We start from the raw sequence: 24,311 nt of genomic DNA on the forward strand, positions 1-24,311 counted from the left end.
ACAGTTTCAAGCAGAGTGATGTGGGCAAACTTCAAAATGGGGAAATGGACAATGACACTTATTTGTGCCTATGGTCTCACAGAAGGTTTTCTTGCAAGAAAGAAGTGGAGGAATTTTTTTAAGTCGTTAGAACAGGCAGCTGACAAAGAAAATGGAAAAAGTGGTACTTGTTGGAGATCTAAACAGCAGAGTAGGAAATGAATTCCACCAGCAATATAGGACCATTTGGGAAAAATTGGAGGCTCCTTTCAGAGGTCACGATGAATCTGAAGATTCAGCTAATCGATGAAATTATATAGAATTTTTAAATGTGCTCCGTGAATATGATCCTCTTTTAGACAGTCATTACCTGTGTAGTGTAGGATATATTCAGGAAATAATGATCAAGGAAAGGAAGGAGTAGCAGTAGTATTCAACATTAAATATGAGGATAAACAACTCTATTGAAGGCAGTTTCAAGCAAAGTGATGTGGGCAAACTACAAAATGGGGAAATGGACAATGACACTTAGGTTCTTGCAAGAAAGAATTGGAGGAATTTTTTGAGTCGTTAGAACAGGCAGCTGACATAAAGAATTTTTAAATGTGCTCCGTGAATATGATCCTCTTTTAGACAGTCGTTTAAAGGATTCGATTGTATTTCAAGGAACTTCTTCCACAGTACAAAATATTATTAGTGCTATATCTGATGTGATTAAAGATGCTATAAAAAAAGAAACTGCTACCTGCATATGTATCTAACATTTCGAATGTAGAAAGATTTTTCAGTAGCTAGGGTTGGTGCCAACAGATGCATTACCATATAGTTCAATGGGAGTAACTGCACTTTGCAATACGAAGTGCCTGCTAATATAATAAGCTTTTCCTCATATGCAAACTGTATAATTTTTTTCATGTTTTTCTTTGTAAGAACAGAGCCTAAAAGAAAATGCACAAAACTGAAGAAATACTGCAAAAAAGTTTATGAAGGGTAAAAAAATCAAAACTTTAAAAATTAAAGACAATTAATGGTTGATATATGGAATGAAAGAGGGCAAGCAATCTGTTCAGTAGGTATGAATAAATGTTCTCCTTTACAATAATAAACTCCAAGAGAAATGACTTTGAATGGATTAGACTTGACTATATATCTACCTGTGGTGGAATTAGTCACGGGGGGGGACTTTTAAAACACTAAATCTGTTAACTGGAATCTTTTGCTTAAGTTGCAAAATGATGAAGGTACACAAAGATACCTTTAAAGGAATGCTGAGAACTGACTGGGCTTCTGACTTAATGTCCAATTCTCACCTTCTCGTGGTGAACCCTGTTAGGTATCTACCTGGATACTGAAAGAACGAGAATGGGCCGGCAATTTGGGATTTAACTGACCAAATTGTATTCTTATTGGCTTAAACCACAGTATTAAATGATGGTACAATATGACAGAATTTCATGTCGGCTGGGGTGTCACCTGGTTAAACAAGACCCCAGTTGTTTTCACTAGGGAACCAGGGCAAACACATCAAAAATTCAGCTTCTGGAACAAATTCTAAAAGACACCACAACTCGTCACCAGAGTTCAAGATCAGTACTATCAACATAATAAGCCTGAATGGCAAAGAAATGGAGCTAGCTGAGGAATTGGATAAGTACCAGATCGACATAATAGAGGTCACTGAAACAAAAAAAGACAAAAACTGGTGAGATCTTTCTGAGAAATAAATACAAAATGTTACATTCAGGTGATGCCAATCAAGGAAAAGAAGGAGTAGCCATAGTATTCAACACTAAATATGAGGCTAATCTTCTTGAATGGCAGTCAGTCTCAAGTAGAGTGATGTGGGCAAATATAAGAATGGGGAACTGGACAATGAGACTTACTTGTGCCTATGGTCCCACAGAAGGTTCTACTAAGGTAGAAGTGGAGGAATTTTTTTGAGGCTTTAGAGTAGTGGCGCCAAAGGGGTCGACAGAAAAATATACGACATCATTGTATGGGTAATATTTAATTCGAGTAGCAAAGCTTATATTGGTCATACATAACTGGTAATTAGTTTACGGAATTAACAACGCATATAAAGTATATAATTAAAGGTAACTTTAATAAATAACTTCTATATTTCGGCAACGTCACGTTGCCATCTTCAGGAACATAAAGATAAGGTATGTGCACGTAGGCACTAACAAAAGCAAATGAGGAAGAAAGCAAGAAACTAATATTGTTCCTAAAGTCCTAATGGTGCCCTCTGGTGGGCTAATTTGGTTGACTTGGCAGTTGGGCTGAAGTTCTCAAAATGTAAGTCTCCCAAATTTCGGATAGTTTCATGCACCCAAATTTGTTGAGGTTAAGAATGTTTTTTAGAGCTGCTGAAGATTCCTTGAAAAATCTTTCGTATTTAAACTTGCTGCGGTGTATTATTTTTGTTTAAGTTTTGTAGATCTGGAAAACGCATATTACAAGGTGCCAAGAGAGAAGCTATTCAAAACGCTACAGTTGTATGATCTCAGTGGGGTATTGCATCAAGCAATACTTAGTCTTTATTAGAGTTGTAAGTCAGCAATTAGAATTGAAAGAAATACAGGAAGGTCGTATAATGTTAAATCTGACAACTTAAATATAGGCTGTGTACAAGGATGTAATTATTCACTCTGTTATTCATTATCTATATGGGTCATATTATGAAGGAAAGTGGTATTAAATCTGATATCCAAATTGGAGATGTTAGCTCTTTACTTTATGCGGATGATGTTACACTTCTAAATAATCCGCAACAAGTCTGCAAGGTTCCCTCTCTAAATTGAATAACTGTTGTAATTGATATGGTGTGAAGGTCAGCAATAACAAGACAAAGACAACGAAAATAGGCAGAAGCACTGAAAATATCAACTGCATTACGTGAATGGAGAACCTATAGAACAAGTAAAACATTTCAGCTACTTGGATACCATTTTTTGTGAAGATGGTAAATTAAATATGGAATAAGAGAGAAATTAGTCAAAAGACTAAATTACCTGTATACAAGACAGTGTTCAAACCAGTTTCAAGTTATGAATCTGAGAGCTGGGTTAGAAGTAAAACACTTGACCAAAGACTAGAGACTGCAGATATGAGAGTCATGAGGAAAATTAGGTGCATGAACAGACGGCATCAATGGCAATATCATATTAAAAATGAGGATATTAGGAAAGAACTTGACATTGTTAGCACCCAGGAATGTGCTAGCAGAGCTAATCTTGTGTGGTATGGTCACTTAAACTAAAACAGAATAGATAGAGGGAAGGATTTCTGGGTAGCATTTAGAAATCCCCCCACTATCTACCACAGAAGACTACAACAAAACTATCATCATGCCATACATTAAAGGCACATCTGAAAAGATATCTAGGGTGCTTAACAAACACCAACTTCGCACCGTATTTAAATCTTACGTGAAATTGACAACTCTCATCCGTTCACCTAAGGACAGATTCACTCCTTTATCACATCCAGGAGTCTATGAAGTGCCCTGTTCTTGTCATCAAGTCTACTACGGACAGACAGGAAGAACTGTGGACATCTGCCTCAATGAACACAAAAAATATATCTGGAACTTTTGCTATGGTAAGTCGGGTCTGGCAGACCATGCTTTGGATACCCCAGGACACAGGATCAATTGGAAAAAAAACCAAGAGTACTGCACAGAAGCTTCTACAAACCTTAACAAGTATGGCTGTATAAATCTACCAAAGATTTGGGAGACAGTCATCCTAAGACCAAATTAATATTTTTTTTTTTTTTTTTTCAAAACTTTGGACTACTGTTTTTTTTTTTTTTTTTAAAACTTAGATGGTGCTGTATTAGGACTTTAGTCTTGTGTTGCATGCTGCAATTACTTATACTAGCCCCACTGTTACACCGAATTGTGGTTGTCTTACATTTGTAAACAAACTTTGTTTGTGTGCTCTGAAGATGCTGGATAAAATACCAGCAAAATATTAGCTTTTAAGTTAATAAATAGTTATTTTCTTATCAATCTGTGTTCGCATCAATACCGTTTAAATCCAATTCAACATGTGCGACGAACACATAAGCCTATCCACTTGTTCAAGGTATAGGTGGACTGATTTAGTCAGAAGTGCTGACAAGTACCCTATTCAGGTGAACATAACTAGCACTTTTTTCCTCAAAATTAAAGTTAAAAAATCGTGGTGCGAGATATATGCAAGGATTTTTGGAAACTAAAGTTTTTCAGGAAGAAACTAAATTGATGTTTATAATTAATTTCTTCATATTCATTATAATTGCTCACATTATTTATAAAATGAATGCATTTTAATTATCAGTTATTTACAAGATTGGCTGGTCACCTTCATTACACGATATATTTAAATCTTTTAGCGACAATGCTTCTGTAATTAAATTAATTATTTCTGGTGAAATTATGCCCAAGCTCTCAAAATCCAGTTGCACAACAGTTCTAATGATGGTCTCTTAATCTACCTCCATGCAATCCAAGATCAAGCAGAAGTCAATGCTCTCACTTCCACATTTCCTCTATGTATAGAGATTGGTGCGGTATTAACAAAAGATCATGCAACTCAACGACAAAGGCAAGCCAACGATTGCTGAGTTGAAATGCTGATTCACTTCAACCAAATTCTAAAATATCTGAAACTGCTGTAACAACATTCACTATTTATTTCATAAAGTTGTAAACTTTTTTCGTGTGTGAACTATATGTCAAACTTTCTCATTTCTTTTTTTTTCAAAAATAAAATCAGGGGTGTGAGATATATGTGAGAGCAAGTTATATTCGAGTAAATACAGTAATAGACTAATTTGGAGGAAAATTGTGGATAGGATATTAATAATAATGTAAACTTAATCATGTAGTGCTGTCATAGTAGCCTTAACACCTATCTTGAGGATACATATGAAGGTGGTCTAAAATATTTTTTGCCTAACAATGAAAAAACGAATTTATAATTTAAAAATTATTTTCATTTTTCAACATAATATCCCTTAAGACTAATGCATTTATTCCAGCAATGCTCCAGCACCATTACCCCATCCTTGTAGTGGTTCTCGGTAAGATCTGCAAAATTCTCCTTTACAGCTGCAATCACCTCTTGATTCAAAGAAAAACGCTCACCAGTGAGGAAGAGTTTTAGTTTAGGGAAGAGATAGAAGTCAGAGAGAGACAAATCTGGGGAATAGGGTGGATTTTCTAACAAATCATAGTGCAGATCCCTTAATTTTCCTTTCCCATTGCCAAAACACCTTTGTGGGCAGGTGCATCGTCCTGATGAAAGATGATTTTTTTCTTCTGCAAAACGGATCTTTTCTCACGAATTTTTTCGTCTCGTCTGGCTAAAAGATCGGAATAATATTCCGCGTTTATTGTATTACCCTTTTCAAGATAATTAATAAACAAAATGCCTTTAGCATCCCAAAATACCGATGACATGACCTTTCCTGCTGATGAACAGACTTTGTCTTCTTTGGCGCTGATCAACCGGCTTCTGTCCAGTGTTTTGACTGGTGCTTGGATTCTGCTGTGTAATGGTGAATCCGTGTCTCATCCATAGTAATAAATCGATGCACAAAATCAGTTTTATTCTTGTTATAACACTCCAAGCACTGTTCAGAGATTTTCATGCAAATGCATTTTTGATCTGCTGTGAGCAAGCGTGGCACCCATAGTGCACAAAGCTCTTTCATTTGCAATTCTTCATGCAAAATATATCTTACACATTCTTTTGAAATGCCTATAGTCTCAGCAATTTCACGTACTTTGACTCGCCGGTCATCCAATACCATATCGTGCACTTGATCAATGATATCTGTTGTTCTTACACTTTTTGGACGTCCTTCAAATGGATGAATTTCAAGCTGGTATGGCCACGTTTAAACTCAGCAGCACATTTCAAAATTGTCAAAAATAAAGGAAAAGAATGTCCATAAACTTTTATGAACTTCAAATGAATTTCTTTTGGTTTTAAACCTTTTATAAAGAATTTTATAATCGCACGATACTCAATTTTATCCATTTCAAGGGATACAAGACAACACTTTTGCTTCAGACAGCTATATAAAACAAACTACTTGATAGAATGACTTGCAATTTCACATAGATGCTTATGAAAGATATACCAACTTAGAAAAAAAAAAGCATGCTGATAGTGTTGCCATCCATGGTCAAAGCAGAGAACTTTTCAGACCACCCTCATATTAGGAAACTGATGACAAATTTATAGAAATTTAAACAAAAATAAATAACAAGATCTTACCTGACTCTCCTGGTGTTTTGTTTTCTTTGGATGATTTTCTATGTAACAGAAAAATAGTTATTAGATAAATATTTAAAAGACATGAGACAACCATACATATTTACACAACTTTTTAAAGTAACTTCATTTAGTAACCTTGTAGAAATAACTGCAAAGGCAGTTATAATAATAAATCTGTATTATATGTTTATAAAACAGTTTTATAAACATTTAAAATTGAGCTGAGTAAATGCACAATTGGTTGATGAACCACCCTTTTGCAATTTCCTAAGCTTAGACAGTTTACACTAGTGAAAAAATTTTGATCAGCAGTTTGCTCACATTATCTTGGCTTAACCATCATAATTAATTACAGGAAATCTACACAGATCACCACTGTGAGACTTGCTGTTTCTTCACCAAAATTAACAGAGATGTAAATTACTATTATTTCAAGTTATTTTCACTTAGAGTAATTTTAGAGAACTAGATCTGATATATATATATATATATATATATATATATATATATATATAATGGTTATTAAATATTATCTACATATACATATATTAATAAATATGCTGTCAACTATTAATTATCTGTATGCTTAAATGCACTATTAATTATCTCTATGCTTAAGGGTCAAAGCTGTATAACTGAGAGGAGACTTCCACAGAGCCTTTAAAGGAATGTGGAGAACCGACCAGGGCTTCTGACCTAATGTCCAATCCTCACCTTCTCGTGGTGCACCCTGTTGGGTATCTACTTGCATACTGAACAAACGAGGATGGGTTGGCAATTTGGGATTTAGACGACTAAATTGTATTCTTATTGGCTTAAACCAATATAGAAAATGATGGTAAAATATGACAAAAGTTCATGCCGGCTGGGGGCATCACCCGGTAAAACAAGGCCCCCATTGTTTTCGCCAGGGAACCAGGGTGAACAGTGAAAAGTCAGCTACTGGAACAAATCTGAAAGCACACTCCAACTCAACATCACCAGAGTTAAAGATCGGTACTATCAACATAAGAAGCCTGAATGGCAAAGAAATGGAGCTAGCTGAGGAATTAGATACTTACCAGATCGACATAATAGAGGTGACTGAAACAAAAAAAGACAAAAACTGGTGAGATCTTTCTGAACAATAAATACAAAATGTTATATTCAGGCAATGACAATCAAGGAAAAGAAGGAGTAGCCATAGTATTCAACACAAAATACGAGGCTAATCTTCTTGAATGGCAGGCAGTCTCAAGTAGAGTGATGTGGGCTAATATCAGAATGGGGAATTGGACAATGAGACTTGTCTTCTACCTTAGTAGAACCTTATGTGGGACCATAGGTTCTACTAAGGTAGAAGAGTGGAGGAATTTTTTAATGCTTTAGAAAAAGCAACTGACACAATGAAACAGGAAAAGTTGGTCCTTGTTGGGGATCTAAATAGCAGAGTAGGAAGTGATTGTCAGACATACAAAAATATTTTGGGAAAATTTGGAGAAAAGAGCAAAGCTAATAATAATGGCAAATACCTGTTGGATTTCTGCTCAGGACATCGACTGGTTATTACTAACACCATGTTCCAACATAAAAATGTGCACAAATTCACATGGAGAGAAGAGGCAAGGAATAAGAAAAGTCTCATTGACTATGTTATTGTTGATAGTGATGTTTTCTCCCTGGTGCAGGAAACCAGAGTGTACAGAGGATTTGAAATTGGAAGTGATCACTATTTAGTCTTGAGCAGGATAAAATTGAATTTCATATTGAAAAGAATAACATGTAAGAAAGTTTTAAAGCGAATAAAAGTTGAGTAGCTTTCAGATGTGAACTGTAGACTAAAATACACAAAGATTATTGAAGAAAAAATGAAAGAGTTTGAGAACAGGAACCAAACGGAGATTCAGTGGCAACCCTTGAAGAAAATCCTGATTGATTCAGCCAGAGAGGCATGTGGTGAGGTAGTCTGCAAGGATAGAAAAATCAGAACTCCATGGTGGACACAGGAAGTTAAAGAGGCAGCGAAGGAAAAGAAGCAAGCATATCAAAAGTTTCTGGCAAAAGTCAGTTGGTGCTCTTGGAGAATACAGAGACAAATGTAACAAAGTTAAACACTGTGTAAAACTAGCTAAACAAAAGTCATGAGAGGACTTTGCCAAGAACATAGAATTTCTTTCATTTCTTCACAACTTGATTTCTTTTTGAATGAATTTCTCAACAGAATAATTAAATTATTGTTTTAGTATAGAGTAGTGTTAATGTGCCATTTGCTTTTGCTAAGGCCACTTTCATGGCACATATAGGTGTAAAAGTGACTGTATATAGCACTCTCATTGCTGTGTATTACAACTGATGCTGCTGACTTCATAGTGTTTTGAGTGATCCATTTCTTTGTTCTCACGTACCACAAGTTTACATAAGTAGCTTTCTTTATATTCAAATTTGGTAGCTCAGAAAAGACATTTGTGAAAAGGAAATGTATAAATCCTCGTTACAAATGGGTTATCTGATGAGCATTTGCAATCAATGTTGATTATCGGGAACACTAAGTTTGAACTCCAATTAAGCAAAATTATGTCTCAAAAAAAAACAAATTCCATCCTCCTCACTAATTTCTCAAAAATCTGTAACTATTATATTCTTTATTTATTTATTTTTTTAAATTGCATACATTTTATTTTCTATCTTATATATTTGATATCCACAATTATTTTATCTCTTGGGCCAGGATTCATAAAATATTTAATATCTGACCCTTCTCAGAAAAAAGTTTGCTAACCTGTGTCTTACATTGTCATTCTTCCTCTTACTAGCTGCATAATGAAAGTACTCTTTGGGATTTCCTTTGGCCTATTTGGCTAGATTCTTCTCATAATCTGATTTACCCTTCCTTTGTCATGCTGGTCATCTTTCTTTTTATATACCCTCCACAGAATTTTCTTCTGCAGCTCGTGTTCAATGATATCACTCACCCACCTTACTCCTACCTGATTACCCCCCCCCCCTCCGGTATACAATTTAATACTGCTTATTTCAATTCTCGTTTGTACCCCATTCTATTCCCCCCCCCCCCAAAAAAAAAAACTCTGCCCACCCTCCATTAACATATTCCTTTCTTGCACTTTTGTTTTTTTTTTAATTTTTTTTTTTAGACACATCTCTAATTTACTTGTTATAACTCTGTACAAATTCCCTGTTGGAACTGTTTTCTGGATTTCTGGTTGAGTCCAAGTCATCTTCACAGACAAGGCCACCATGCTTCATTGGATAGGGTCTGTTAAAGTATACTGATGAAATTTCTATTACCGTATTTTTCGATAGATAATGCACGTGTTATCAATACAAAAAAGTCTAAATTCATTAAAAATGAATGTGCATGGTATACATTTGAAAGGTATGAGAGGTAAATCAAATGTAATAACAAAACTAAGGTAGAAGTATTACTTAATATTTATTGAACATTACACTATTTAAATCCAAAAAATTCTTCATTAGACTCAATATTGAAAGAATCACTTGCGTTAAAAATTTCATTTGGTATTTCTTCAGCTTCATAATCATTGTCACCGGACACTACTGCATTCCCTTATGATTTAATGAAACCATTTCTAACACAGTTTTCACTTACAGCAGCCCAACTTTCTACAATCCACGTAACTATATCTTTATTATGACATTCTTTTCATCTGCCCTGTTTTGTTATATTCATGGATGCCATTCATCATCCAGTCTTCCCACTTAGCCCGCAAATTGTCTTTGAATGGCTTATTTACTGCAAGATCAAGGGGTTAGAGAGTTTTTGTTAAACCACCTGGAATGATGGCCAATTTGGAATACTTACGATTGTTTTAACTTCTGCCGTCATGTGTGTTCCCTATACGAATCCAACACTAACAAAGATTTTGGGTTGAAAAATAGCATTTTTCTCTTTCATCCCACAATCTCCAACTAAAATTTCATAACCTCGGAATTTATCCAACTTATCATTAGCTGTAATAATAATATCTTTGGAATAACAACCTTTTGGAACAGTCTTTCTTTTGAAAAATCACGATTGGTGGCAGTTTGGAACCATCTGCAGTTACGCAGAGAACCACAGTAAAGTTAGACCTTTCGTGCCCTGTTGTAGCAACTGAAACCTCTTTTGGTCCCTTCAGATTCACAGTCCTAGAACTAGGCATGTCAAAACTTATGCGAACCTCATCCATATTCCCAAAGTGATAAGCATCAACCCCACACAAGTTTTCACTCAGAAACAAACAAAATTTAGCTAGTTTCGCTTCCCAGTCGCACGCCATATTTTGTCCAACACTAGTGGAGGAGTGCACACTTAAATTGTTTCTCTTCATAAATCCAAAAACCCAAGATGGGTAGGCCTTGAAATCCTTTATACTATCATTTTGCGCAATTCTTTTCAATTCCTGCAACACATGGACAGTAGATATTCTCATACCTCTAGCTCTTTCACTAACAACCTCAAACGGTTTTTTTCATATGTAAACATTTCAGGACTGTTTCAGCCTTTCGCCATTCACAAACACTACTTTCTCCAACACTGAACAATCTACCAGTTTCACGATTCCCTTTTTCCTTTGCTACTTCTACCACTTCAAGCTTGAACTGCGCTGTGTAGGATTTTCTCCAAGTACTTCTGTTTTCCATGGGTAATTCAGATCTAATAACAAAATATAAACAAATAATGATATACTTTATGAAATATTTTAAAACCGGATGTATGGAATAATTGACCACTGCTACTAGCAATGCACGTGCTTTTAAAGAATTCCTCCGTCCTCTGTCTGTACTTCCTAATTCTACTGCTAGTTGATGAATGCGCATTATCTATACATCAAAAGGAGTGATGAAAATGTTCAGGGTGCACGTTATCTATCAAAAAATATGGTATATCTTTTCTGGCTGTTGCAAAAACTAATATTAATTCACAATGCCAAAGTCATGTAACTTTATATTTGTTTATTTTTTTAGTTGTTCCCCCCATTTTTATCTAGCTGAATGCTAGATTATTTCCTATTTTAAACAGGAAATACAGTGTCATTATTACAGTGATATTGTATCAAGGGACAGTTTGAAAACAGCACTATTAACAATAGTTTGGGATCCATCGATGGGAGGAGCTGTACTGGAGTCATTCCACTGTATAAGACCCTGATCAGATCTCAGATTTGGTCCCCAGGGTATGAAGGGGATAAATGAACTGTGAAAAGGGTAGAGGCAAATAACAAAGATCATTTCAGGACTATTCAATGTTAGTTATGAGGATCGGATGAGAGAATGTGGACTGCAGAGTTTGGTGAATAGAAGAAGGAAAGGTAATACAATCGAGACTTTTAAACTGTTGAGAGGCAGTTACAGGGTGGACATTGGGGAGTTCTTTCGCTTGGTGGAACAACGGGAAGGAGAGGAGCGATGACAAGGGGCTATCCCTGGAAGTTACAAAAGGAAGCTGTGAGCAAGAGGGTGAGGAGTGGTTTCTTTGTGTGGAGTGCATTGAGAGAGTGGTGAGAGCAAGAACGGTCAGTGAGTTCAAGGAGTGGTATAATAGACTTTGTGTTTCCTAAGAAGGCCCTCCCACGATGAGTCTCTTGACTCCATGGAGGCCTGAAAATAAAAAATAAAAATAATAAACAATGATATTCCCTAGGATATGTTTCCACAAGATCACGAACTTGTTCAAGTGATGGCAGGATATGTAATTCCTAATGATTCCAGTCAAAGCAAATTCATATAAAAAAGAAATTTATTAGTGTTAACTGTCTGTTTTCTGAAAAATCTGGAATTCCTATTCAATGGTTATGGACTGCAACAAAAATCACTGTGTGCAATTCTATTTTAACAGTTGTTCTTTGTTACTGAAATTATTCCCTTTTATTTTTATTTTTTTAAATCAATTGTAAACATATACAAGGATGCAACTTGCAAATTTATGTAGAACAAAACTGGAACATCATGCTAATCAACACTATCCCCCTTCTTCCTTCCTTCACCACATTAAAAAAAAGCTTAAAGTTAAAACCAAGAGTAATGTTTCTAAAGTGTGGTGCACATACCCACCATGTATGCAAACAGTCTTTTAAAATAAAAAAAATCTATGGAAGTTTCAAACGAAATGTGTCACTTGGCATGTATTGATTGACCTCTACTAGGACAAATGTTATGTTCAAATCACTTGGATTGAATGTTGACATTTAAATAGTCGGAACCATGTGGTCCTGACGCCACTCCACTCAATTTCAGAATTATCTGTATTTTAAACTATAAGGATCCTTAGTGAATGCTTCCCTGCAATTTGCATCGATACACATCTAATCATGTTTGTGTTGCAAGTTCTGATAGATGTCCAGGTTATGTGCATGTGGATAATATTCTTACTTTTTTTAGGAGTTATTTACAAATCTAGAAGTGATGTCTAATAATAATTGAAAGTATTTATGTAATACTAATATCTCTCTTTTGTATTTCTTGTACCCTTTAACATCTATCACTGTTAAAATGGGATGTTTGAAATGAGCAACAGAAAAGAGTGAAGGAATCTGAAAATGATTGCGATAACTATGAGAGAGAACAGGTTTCTGCATGAGGATCAAATATTTGTAATGAAAACAATGAGTGTGATTATAATAATGCAAATGTTAAAAAATAAATACCTTTATAATTATTTCTGTTTGGATGAAATAATATTATAACTTCACCCAAATTGCTTTTGCCTGAGAGGGGAAAGTATCCCGGGTGAAGTTATAATAATAATAATAAAAAATAAAAACTAGGTGGAGAATTAAGCAGTAAGGGAGACGGAAAGATCTGGGGTGCACCTGATATAAGGAATAGTAACAGCATTATTGTCATCTGTATGTTGAGGTGGATGCAAAATGATGGGATGAAAAGCTAATTTTGGGGGGGGGGGGGAGATCGTAACCATTGAATAGGAAGGTCTCACAAATAAAGGAGAGTTCAGCTAAAAGGAAAGCCTAGGTGGAAGAGAAGTTGGAGGGTCTGTTGATAAGGGTTTTGATAATACCATAATGTTGAGAGGAGGTGATCATAGGAAAGTTTACGTATGATCTACCAGTGCAGGTGGGTTTTCTGTTAACTGAGAAAAAAAGAAAAGGGTACAATTGGGAAGATGGGTGATAACAGATTTCTTATTGTTGAAATTGATTTCCTGAATCCAATCAGCTTAACAAGGAAATCATCTTCCTTGGTGACTTTAATTTAATGTCCACAACCTGTGACTGCCTCCTTTTTTTTCCCTCCAATTTCAATGACCAACCTGCAAGACAACTTTAGGTCACTACTATATGCAGTGATTGATCTAAAGAAAACTGTTCTTTCCTAACCAGAATTCCTGACAATCATTCTTCTCACTCACCCAACATTCTGGACCTTAACAGCCCTCCTTCCAAGTATGCTGTTAAGGTGACTACTCATCTTGGTTAATCCCATCTCAATTTCATCTTTTATCTGCAGCAGAACAACCTCTCTCTCCCCCAACAATTCACAACCTTGTGTTCTATCAAAGCACCATAATAACAATGCCAAGTGGAAAGATCTCTAAAACTTTTACTCCTCCTTTCCATTGTCAAACTACTGTTTCTAGATCCAGAACTCGATCTGGATCTAGAAACAATATTTGTTTTTTGTATTTGTTGAGATCTAGTTTCAGAAATTATCATGTTGGAATGAGGGTCTTCATACCCTGTTCTCTTCACAAGTCTAACCCAATACCCAAACCATGGTATTCCAAGAAGTGTGCAGCATAGTCCCATATGTATATAAAGAGAGAGAGAGAACTCTCTCTCTTTATATACATATGGGATATACATATCTCTTTATATACATAAGAGAAGTTGCTTGAAACAAACTCCAGCATTTAGAGCCTATACAGAAGGTAATAATGCTTGCAAACCCATTGTTACCAGAGCAACCTCTGATTTTTAGAGGAGGACTGAATGCAGAAAACTTGCATGTGCCAAATGGCAATCGTGTTTCTGATCTCTTGTAAAAGCAGTTGGGCACAACTTTTGTTCATCTGTATTCTGATCTCTCTCATCCAGACGGTAGTATCGCAATATCCACCTAAAGACAAAGTTGACCTCCTGCATAGATAATGAAGGCAAATTATCTCCTATCATTGGAAGAATCTTGATCAACCTAGATAATAAAAAAGCATCTGGCCCTGATAGTATTCTACCTATTGTACTCAAAAGATATGAGCTCCTGAACTAACACGTTCGTTATTCATCAGTTCTGATACAAGTGATTAAAAAAGTGGGGGGGGGGAGGGGGGAGGGAATGATAGGTGTCTATCAAAGTGATTTAGACCCACTCAATGGTTGTGCAAATGGAGAAGATCATTAACACTCAACTGCTTTGACATTTGGAGAAACATCACTGATCGGTGAGCACCAATATGGATTTTGTCAATTCAAATCCACAGCAGATTTTCTCCTACATTACCACCCTCTGGACACATGCAATGGTAAGGTGAGGAGAAACCTATACTCTCAATGAATTTGATAGATGTTTGGCATTGAGGGCTTCTCAGCAAATTGCTGCCTCTGCCCTTTCTCTCTTTGCAATCTAGTTGCAAAGAGGGGATTGCCATTTGCTGCATGTAATGGCAGAGTGTGTTCCCTCTCTCTCTTCAGATTTTCTGGGTAATGCAAGTGTTTCTTAGGACTCTTATTCTACCTTCCCTCTTCTCTGAGAGTACTCTCCACTCATGCAACAAACCTTGTAGTGCTCAAACATTTCAAGCATCAGGATCATCCACAATAAGTATCCTAAATGCTGATTTTCACACAATCCTTCCATGGGGAGATAACAATCTAGTCATTTTCAATGCTCAACTTAACAGCAAGACCAAACTTCTCTTCTTGGAATGACACACATTTACACCTAGCCTTTCCTGACCAAACACATTGCTTTTATAGTATCATCAGCCTCCATAAAATTTAGCATCCTTTTTTTTTTCCCCCCCAGGATGTTAAATCCCATATCTGCAAAACATTTCGAGTGGTGATCTAAAATTTCTCTAAAAATTTTGATACTGTTCAGAAGAGAGCAGTTTGGATGATGACACTTATACCTATCAGCCACTGTCTCATACATATCAGCACCCATGTAAATACAGATATTTCCATAGGTGCTGTTCAGCAGGACTGGCATCCATCATGCTCTCATTCCTGATAAACAGCAACACAAGCAACAACTGCCTAACATTCTTCCCCTCTAGCCCTTCAAAAAAAATATTAACAGATAGATTACTTTACTCATTAACTCAGCCCACACATCATTTTGCTGTTGGCATTGCAGCCTGTTGTTTGACAATGATATTAAAACAAAACTCCTCACTATACTAGCCTTGTTTACAGTATAAACATTTTCCATACTTACTTGCCACCTCCCCCTCTCAAAAAAAAAAAAAAAATACCAAAATAGATGAAATATTTTATCTGCTTGTCACCATTCAGAATGCAGTTGAGGTTTTTCTATTTTATTGCCTATTTGTAAAGGGTTTTGTATTTTTAATACAGTGTTTCATAGAAAATTTCTAAAGCAGTTATCAATTTTAGTAATAGAGAGCACTGAATTTATTTAGAAGCATAAGATCATCATATGCATAAAGTAAAGAACTGAGCTTAATATCTAAAATTCTGATATTATATTTAATGCCAATTTCCTTCATAATGTTAACCATAAAGATGATGTTAGAGAGATTTCATTCACTCCTGATTTTACATCAAACTCTCTTCCTGTACATTGACAATTCTTATATTCAACTTACAACTTAAGTATATAAGGCATATCCTGATCTGTATCACATTAATACTACATAACTAGTGTTTTGTACAGCTTTTCTATAGGCATCTTATTACTCACTTATTTTAACAATCCAAATCAGAATCTTCTGAGGAATTTTAGGAACAATGAAGTCTCATTATTTAATTACTCATTCTGAAGTTTACCTACACCACTATACTTCAAATTTTGTTCCATTCTAGAAGTTTATTTTCGTGTTTCATGTCAAATACTACAGTTATGCCTTCCTTTCTCTGACCGACTCTCCAAATATATCATTCATTAGTTCATTTAAAGGAACAATAATTCCGAAATTTATCTCTGACAAAGAAACCACATGGAATTCAATACACAGCTTGTAATAATGCACAAAAACAACCCAAGAAATAACTAATGCCTATACTTTAGAATGAAGAAAAACTTCCACAATCCTAAACTATTTTGCATACATCTGGTCTCCTGGTTTGGTGAGGCGAGGCAATTACAGTGAAAGGATGCACAGAAGAAAGAAGGACAATATGAGCGAGATCTATAAACTTCTGAAAGGGTCATACAGGATATCAGTAGATGGAATTTTTCATTTTGTGAAGGATGTGGTGAGGATAGGTGGGCATCCATGGAAGTTGAGAATGAATGCGGTTGAATTAAAGGACAAGAACTCAATTTTTCTTTCATTGAGTGGTTTTGCATGATCAGAAAGCTTGTTTTTTTTTGGAGATGTTGAGTGCAGATAGCGTGAATGACCTGTCACAATGTCTTTTAGGTGCCCTGGAGGTCTCTTGTAATAATAATAATAATAATTATTATTATAAGATATAAGCCTAAAATCCTAAATAAAGAACCTTAGACTCTAGTACCAAGGCACTCTATTTAGTGTTTGCACTGATAATCAGCCTTTGCTCTTAGTTGGGAGGACTAAAAATTATGGTTTCCATATTGGGAAGTTTCACATAACTGTATTTATTAAGATTTGGTAAGTTTTTTATATCTGCTGCTGATTCCATAAAAAAAAAAAAGTCTTGTCCTGTTTGTATTGCTTCATTTCCCCAAATACAAATCTGATTTTTTTTTTTTTTTGAATCAGCAACCCCATTTGAAAAATCAATCATATCTTAATAAATATGATTGTTACAATAAAGAGCCAAAAGGCTGTTTTTTCGGCGATGTAAATTATTTAATTGAGGGGATAAAAATCCCTCGTTATTTCAAAGCCGAATAAGCAACTCGATGATCGAAATCTAAGAGTTTCATGGGGGAAAAAAAATTATTGTGGGAAAATCCGAAGTGGGAAACAGTGAATGTTAGATGCTCTAGAAAATTGTCAAAGCTGCACTCATAGAAGGTATCCATCCCTCTTGGGACTTGAGGCTCAGTCTAATCTCTTCAACTTATTTTATGTTGTGTTGTTTGTGTGCATTATTACAATTCCCATATTGTATCCTACATGATGTCTCTTGATAGATGAAATATTGGAACCAATTAAACCTGTGTTTAGTTATTTCATTCTGTTGTCTCCATTCTATTAATCTTTTAACACGAGATTCAAGCAGCAAGCAATGCTAAATACACAATTATTTAGTAATTTATCCAAAATCTTTATTTGGGAGACCTTAATTATGTCAACTTGATATTGCTATCATTCCTCTGTTAGCTCTGCCATGTTATTTCCAATGATTTCTAATGTTGATGGTGCTTATCATGCATTCTCTTGAGTCTGTCATTGTTCGACCTACTCCCCTGATGCCAAACAATATGTGTTTTAAACAGACAATGCAATGATGCATTATATTTCTCTATGTTATACCAACATCAAGTTGCTAGTTTATAGCAAATTTATTCTGAGAGAGAATAAAATTTGGTCAGGTAAGTTCCAAATTTATTTTTGGTCACTTACACATGTATTGCAGGGGAGGGGAGAGGTTCAGATAAATACTTAGAAAATGATGATATTAAAGCAAATGATATAACAACAAGAAAGAACATATGAGGATATAAGAATATAAGTTACCTTCATAATTCTGCTACTATACTAGTATGTTCTTTCTTGTGGTTATATTATTATTATTATTATCAGCTGCTTTTATATAATTTTTGTTCTAGGGTGTTTATCAGACCCCCCCCTCCCCCCGACAGCAAAAATATAGAATTTTATTAAAACTGATATATTTCAACCAATACATGGGCACTGCAGGTAACCACATTCATAACATGAATCATAAAATGAGTCATGTAGTAGCATGTACTTACCTACTCTTGTGAACCAGGTCAAGAGTTGACAGGATTACACTATTATAGTTCAAAGGAAGAACTGCAAAAGTTTCTTAAGATTAAATAACCTAAATAAAAAGATTATGAATAGCTAACGTAATCACTTTGGTGGTTAAGGTTTAGGCTATTCTGTAGTATTTCCCATGTCTCAAGGAAAAGATGATCAGATTTGAATGCTGGAACGAAAAATCTTTGTCTGGTTCCAAAGAACTGTCTAGTGTCAATGACACAAGAAACAGTTCAACAAGCTGGAATCCAACAGACAGCAAAAATATAGAATTTTATTAAAACTGATATATTTCAACCAATACATGGGCACTGCAGGTAACCACATTCATAACATGAATCATAAAATGAGTCATGTAGTAGCATGTACTTACCTACTCTTGTGAACCAGGTCAAGAGTTGACAGGATTACACTATTATAGTTCAAAGGAAGAACTGCAAAAGTTTCTTAAGATTAAATAACCTAAATAAAAAGATTATGAATAGCTAACGTAATCACTTTGGTGGTTAAGGTTTAGGCTATTCTGTAGTATTTCCCATGTCTCAAGGAAAAGATGATCAGATTTGAATGCTGGAACGAAAAATCTTTGTCTGGTTCCAAAGAACTGTCTAGTGTCAATGACACAAGAAACAGTTCAACAAGCTGGAATCCAACAAGCCCAGTCAACAAACTGAACTTGTTGGATTCCAAAAATACTATATGGTCTTAATATTCTTGGATTCTATTCAAAGCACAGTCAGTATCCAAAGTAGCAAAGATGACACAAGCCATATACTTGATATACACCTGGTAAGAAGTGAGGTGGTAACATATCCTTCGTGGATGGTAAGAATGAAGACAGTTTTCGAGCTGGTTTGAAGGAAGTGAATAGATTGAATTTGCGAAGAATCTGAACTTTGTTCAGATGTTCCTTCAAGGCAGGTATTAAAATTCTTTTCACATTGGATTGTAGTCTTGTTGATGGATGATAACTATCAATAACTTTCTGAACATTAGTTTCACTGTAACCATTAATCGACTCAGCTGTGCCCAAGATACGAGCTAGTAAGCATGTTATATAAGTAATCCTTATGATTCATGTTCTGAATGTAGCTGATCTTTCTTCCTGATGATGTCCATGTTACATTAGAGGAAATATGTCAGTTTTTTAAATAATATTCTATATGTATAAGCATCTAAAAATAAGTCTAATAAACATGTTCTATTAAAACATTTGATAAAACCCAAATTGTCAGTCCAATCTCATTCACTCAGTATCTAAGTAGTCAAAGCAGTACACAGCATAGAATGGTGAAGACTGGACACTGAATTAAAAGAAACACACAGAAAACAACAGACTAAGTTCAAATTGTAAGTTTCTGGGGCTTAGCAGTTCTGTGGGAGCTTCCAGTATTGAGACAACATTTTAAGGTAAATAACGAGTTTAATAAAAATAAACTAAACAATTATAATCCTACAAGTTTCATAAGTCATCAGACTTATGTTGTCAGGGGTACTAGTAAAATGCTATATATATAATCACAAGAAAGAACATATGAGGATATAAGAACATAAGTTATTGTCATAATTCTGCTACTAATATGTTCTTTCTTGTGGTTATATCAGCTGCTTTTATATAATTTTTGTTCTAGGCACTTATCACCCCCCCCCCCAACAGCAAAAATATATAATTTTATTAAAAGACTAGAAATGGCATGATTAAAACAAAACATTACACAATAGAGCATACAATATATCCAGCATGTCAAGTAAAAGGAATGAAAAACTGCACTACCTGAGACAGAATCTTGCACTCAATGGTTATGAACCTAAGCCGATCAACAAAATTCTTAATACACCTCCTACAGCTTTTTATTTAAACAAGATTATAAGAATGCAATCACACTAGCTTACATCAAGAATGTTACAGACAAAGTTGTTCTTTTAACTTTGCATAAAATTTCCAGATTCTTCATCATCATCAAATTCCTGATATGTACCCTTAGAGGGTGTGCAGGATAACTATGATAGTATTACATGAAAAACGTTACACCATTACTAACTTCCGATCAACAATTTTCCTCCAAATTAATCTCTTATCTGTCAAGATAACAGATTAATTTGGACTTCAATGATATCAGATCTCAATTTCTTTTTACTGTATCAATCTATCTACATCTTGGTCTTCCTCTGGATCTTTATCCTGACAACCTGGCAAAGAACACTGTTTTGCTAATCTTTCCTATCCCATTCTTTTTATGTGACAATACCACCTGAGATTAGCTCTACTAACACATTTCTGAATGCTAACAATGGCAAGTTCTTTCTTAATATCCTCATTTTTAATGTGATACTGCCATTGATGCCATCTGTTGACTCCACTAATCTTTCTCAGAACTCTCATATCAGAGGACTCCAGCCTTTGTTCAAATGTTTTATTCTAACCCAGCTCTCAGATCCATAAGTTAAAACTGGTTTGAACACTGTCTTATATATAGCAAATTTATTGTTTTGACTAATTTCTTCCTTATTCCATATAAATTTATTCAGCTGACTTCATACCATACCAGCTATGCTAATTCTGTTATCTATTTCCATATTTAATTTGACATTTTCACTCAAAATTGTGCCTATATAGGTGAAATGTTTTACTTGTTCTACAGATTCACCATTCAAGATACAGTTGAGGTTTTTAATGTTTCTGCCTGTTTTCATTGTCTTTTTATTACTGATTTTCATACCAAATTTATTACAACAGTTACCATATTTATTTGAATATAACTTGCACTTTTTCCCAAAAAAATTAAAGTTAAAAAATCGTCGTGTAATTTATATGCGGGGATTTTCAGAAGGTAAAGTTTTTCAGGAAAAAACTAATTTGAAGTTTATAATTAAAGCCTCAATATTCATTGTAATTTCTAATTGCTCACATTTATAAAATGAATATATATATTTAAATTTTAATTATCAACATTATTTATGGAATCACCCACTCACATTCATCATGCAACATACAGGGTGTTTCAAAAAGAATGTCCCGATTTGAAAATTGTATATCTCTGCAACCATGAACCACAAATGAATGCAATTACTAATGAATGTAATTGTGGTGAGTGAAACTTTAGGCCTTACTTTATACTTGGTAATTTATTTTGTAACTGTACCACATTTCCATTATTAAATATAATTATTTGAACTCGGGTCATTCTTTTTGAAACATCCTGTATTTAAACCTTTAGCAACATTGCTTCTGTAATTAAATTAAAACAATTTCATTATTGTTTGCCCTTTTATAATTTCGGAATCATAAGATCGCCATGAATTAAAAACTGAAAATGGGTTTGACTTACCAAGAAGATCCTATTCACTATTGCTACTTTGAGTCTCGGTAGCAGTCTCTTTCTTTGCATTGTCAAGGTCATCTATCGAAATAGCTCCCATCCAAGGGATTAGAGATGCCATTAAAAAAAAAAAAAAAAAACTCTTGCAATTATTTGTGGGGAAATCATGTCCCAACCTCTCAAAATCCAGTTGCACAACAGTCCTAATGATGGTCTCTTAATCTTCCATGCCAGAGACAGGTCGTAACTGCCAGCTCTCATCCACTCTGCATAGAAATTTCACACACAGTCCTTGAATGGATTGTTGACTGATACATCCAAGGGCTGTAGACAAAGTATAAGACCACCAAGAATAATAGGCACATCGGTCTTCACATCCATAAGTTGTTTTACTATTTCAGGTCCTAAGTGTAGCTGAAACTATCCCACAAGAGGAGAGCTGGATGTCGAAATAAGGCCCCCTGACTGTTTGTCCCAGACTGTTCTAATTTAATCTTAAACCATTGTAGTTGTAGTGTCCATCTACCCTTTTACTTGAACTCTTACATGAATTCCAAGGGGAAATTTTCATTTCAGCACTGTTTTCCTTTTGAACATTATGTAGGCAGAAACTTTCTTCCATCTGCAGTGATTGCGAGCATGACTGTGCATCGCTGCTTAAACTTTTTGTGTGAGGTATATGCAAAACTTTTTAATTTCTTTCTTCATAAAGTAAAATCAGATTTTAGGTATATTTGAGTAAATACGGTATTCAATTTAGTCAGGGAATCTTGCAGACATGTGCGGGATTTATTCTGAAGTATAACATCGTCTCCATAAAGTAAACAGATAAGATTAACATTGCCAATTTTGATATCAGACTTTACCTCATAATGTGATCCATATAGATAACGAATAACAGTAGAGACAATGTGCACCTTTGTGCACACCTAAATTAATATCAGACCATCTTCCTCTACTTCCTTCAATTGTTCTCAACCCTTTCTCAAGTATACTTACATAAATCCTACCAGGAACACTCAGTAAGAAAATGCCTCTGTTTTTCTCACATTCAGTTTAATTTCACTTTTTACAGATGGGTACTATGAGAGCTCTGCTCCAATCATCCAGAATTCAACCCTCTATCCAGGCCTGCTGTAAAACATTTATGTCTCCATATTTGAGCATTTCTGGTCAAATTTCATTCTACTCCAGCTGTCTAACTGCATTTCAGGTTTTTGATGACTTTCTATAAGTATGGATTGATATGTATTCTTGACTGCATTCTTGTTGGGAGACCACTTTGCTGATAGTGATTGTTTCATTTAGCTTTTAAAGTAATTACTCCAAACATCTAGAATATCTTTATCTTTCGTTTTTCACATCACCTTTATCACCTGATTACTTTTACAGTACTTATCCCTCCATTTCTAAGCTTTTTCAATAGTCTCCTGAATATTTTGCCACCTTCCTGATATTTATTTTCTATGTTCTTACCAAAGTTTCCTATGACTTTTGTTTAGCTAGTTTTACACAATGTTTCACTTTCTTGCACATTTCTTGTATTCTCTAAGAGCACAAAGCTGACTTACTTGCCAGGAACTTTGCATATGCTTTCCTCTTTTCCTTGACAGCCTCTTTAACTTCCTGAGTCCATCATGGAGTTCTGATTTTTCTATCCTTACAGACAACCTCACCACATGCCTCTCTGGCTGAATCAATCAATGTTTTCTTCAGGGTTTGCCACTGAATCTCAAAGGTATGGTTCTTGTTTTCAAACTCTATCGTTTTTTTTTCTTCAATGATGTTTGTGTATTTGAGTCTACAGTTCACATTTGAAAGCTACTTGACTCTGATTCATTTTAAAACCTTATGGACTCGTTTTCAGTATGAAATTCAATTTTATCCTGCTCAAAACTCAATAGTGATTACTTCGTATTTCAAATCCTCTGTATATTCTTTCCTGAACCAGTGGGAAATCATTGCTATCAACATAGTCAATGAAACTTTTATTTCTTGCATCTTCTCTCCATGCCCTGAACAGAAATCCAGTAAAACTAATTACCATTATTATTAGTTTGGTGCTTTTCTTCGAATTTTCTCAAAACATTTCTATATGTCTGGTAATCATTTCCTACTCAGTTGTTTAGATCTCCAACAAGGACCAACTTTACCTTTTTCATTGTGCTGGCTGCCTTTTCTAAAGCCTCAAAAAATTCTTCCATTTCTTCCTTGGTAGAACCTTCTGTAGGACAATAAACACAAATACAGTTTCCAGAAAAGAACTCTGTGGTTTCTTAACACAAGCATTTTCTATTTGGACCAGCATACAATAGTGTTTTAAGCATATTCTTGAAGCAATAATATTCATGTTGTAGTTCAAATGCTGTCCACCAGATAGCAGAATTGACAGTCAGCTAGCTGTACTGACATTGTGCTGCAGCAATGGCATCGCCACAAAAGAAAGTACAGTGCATGTTATGGTTCACAGAAATGAAGTCAGTGTGACAACTGTCTAAAGGAATTTCAGGCAGGAGTATGGGAGGAATGATCTGAGTGACAAAAGCATCCATAAGTGGCATTAACAATTCTTAGCAACAGGAAATGTGTTAAAAGGCCACTCACCAAGTAGTCCTATAAGTGTGGAAAACATGGAACAAATTCGACTGTCTCTTTCCAGCATAGCCT

At 35.0% G+C, this 24,311-nt stretch overlaps 1 protein-coding gene across 9 annotated transcripts in view; it reads right to left on the minus strand.

The window, feature by feature from the left end:
• LOC150103963 (bromodomain-containing protein 2-like) overlaps positions 1-24,311 on the minus strand; it is a 539,719-nt gene that overhangs the window by 204,893 nt on the left and 310,515 nt on the right. For all 9 annotated transcript variants that reach the window (XR_016548723.1, XM_090397216.1, XM_090397208.1 and 6 more), the window contains one exon: positions 6,252-6,289. Coding sequence is in view for 8 of the 9 variants with exons in the window: in XM_090397216.1 (XP_090253342.1) it covers positions 6,252-6,289 (38 nt within the window). In the remaining variant the exon portion in view is untranslated. The remainder of the gene's footprint in view (positions 1-6,251; positions 6,290-24,311) is intronic.

The sequence above is a fragment of the Typopeltis vanoorti genome, chromosome 8 (genome assembly GCF_054136105.1).
Source record: "Typopeltis vanoorti isolate ZY-2024b chromosome 8, IOZ_Tvanoo_1.0, whole genome shotgun sequence".
NCBI lineage: Eukaryota > Metazoa > Arthropoda > Arachnida > Uropygi > Thelyphonidae > Typopeltis > Typopeltis vanoorti.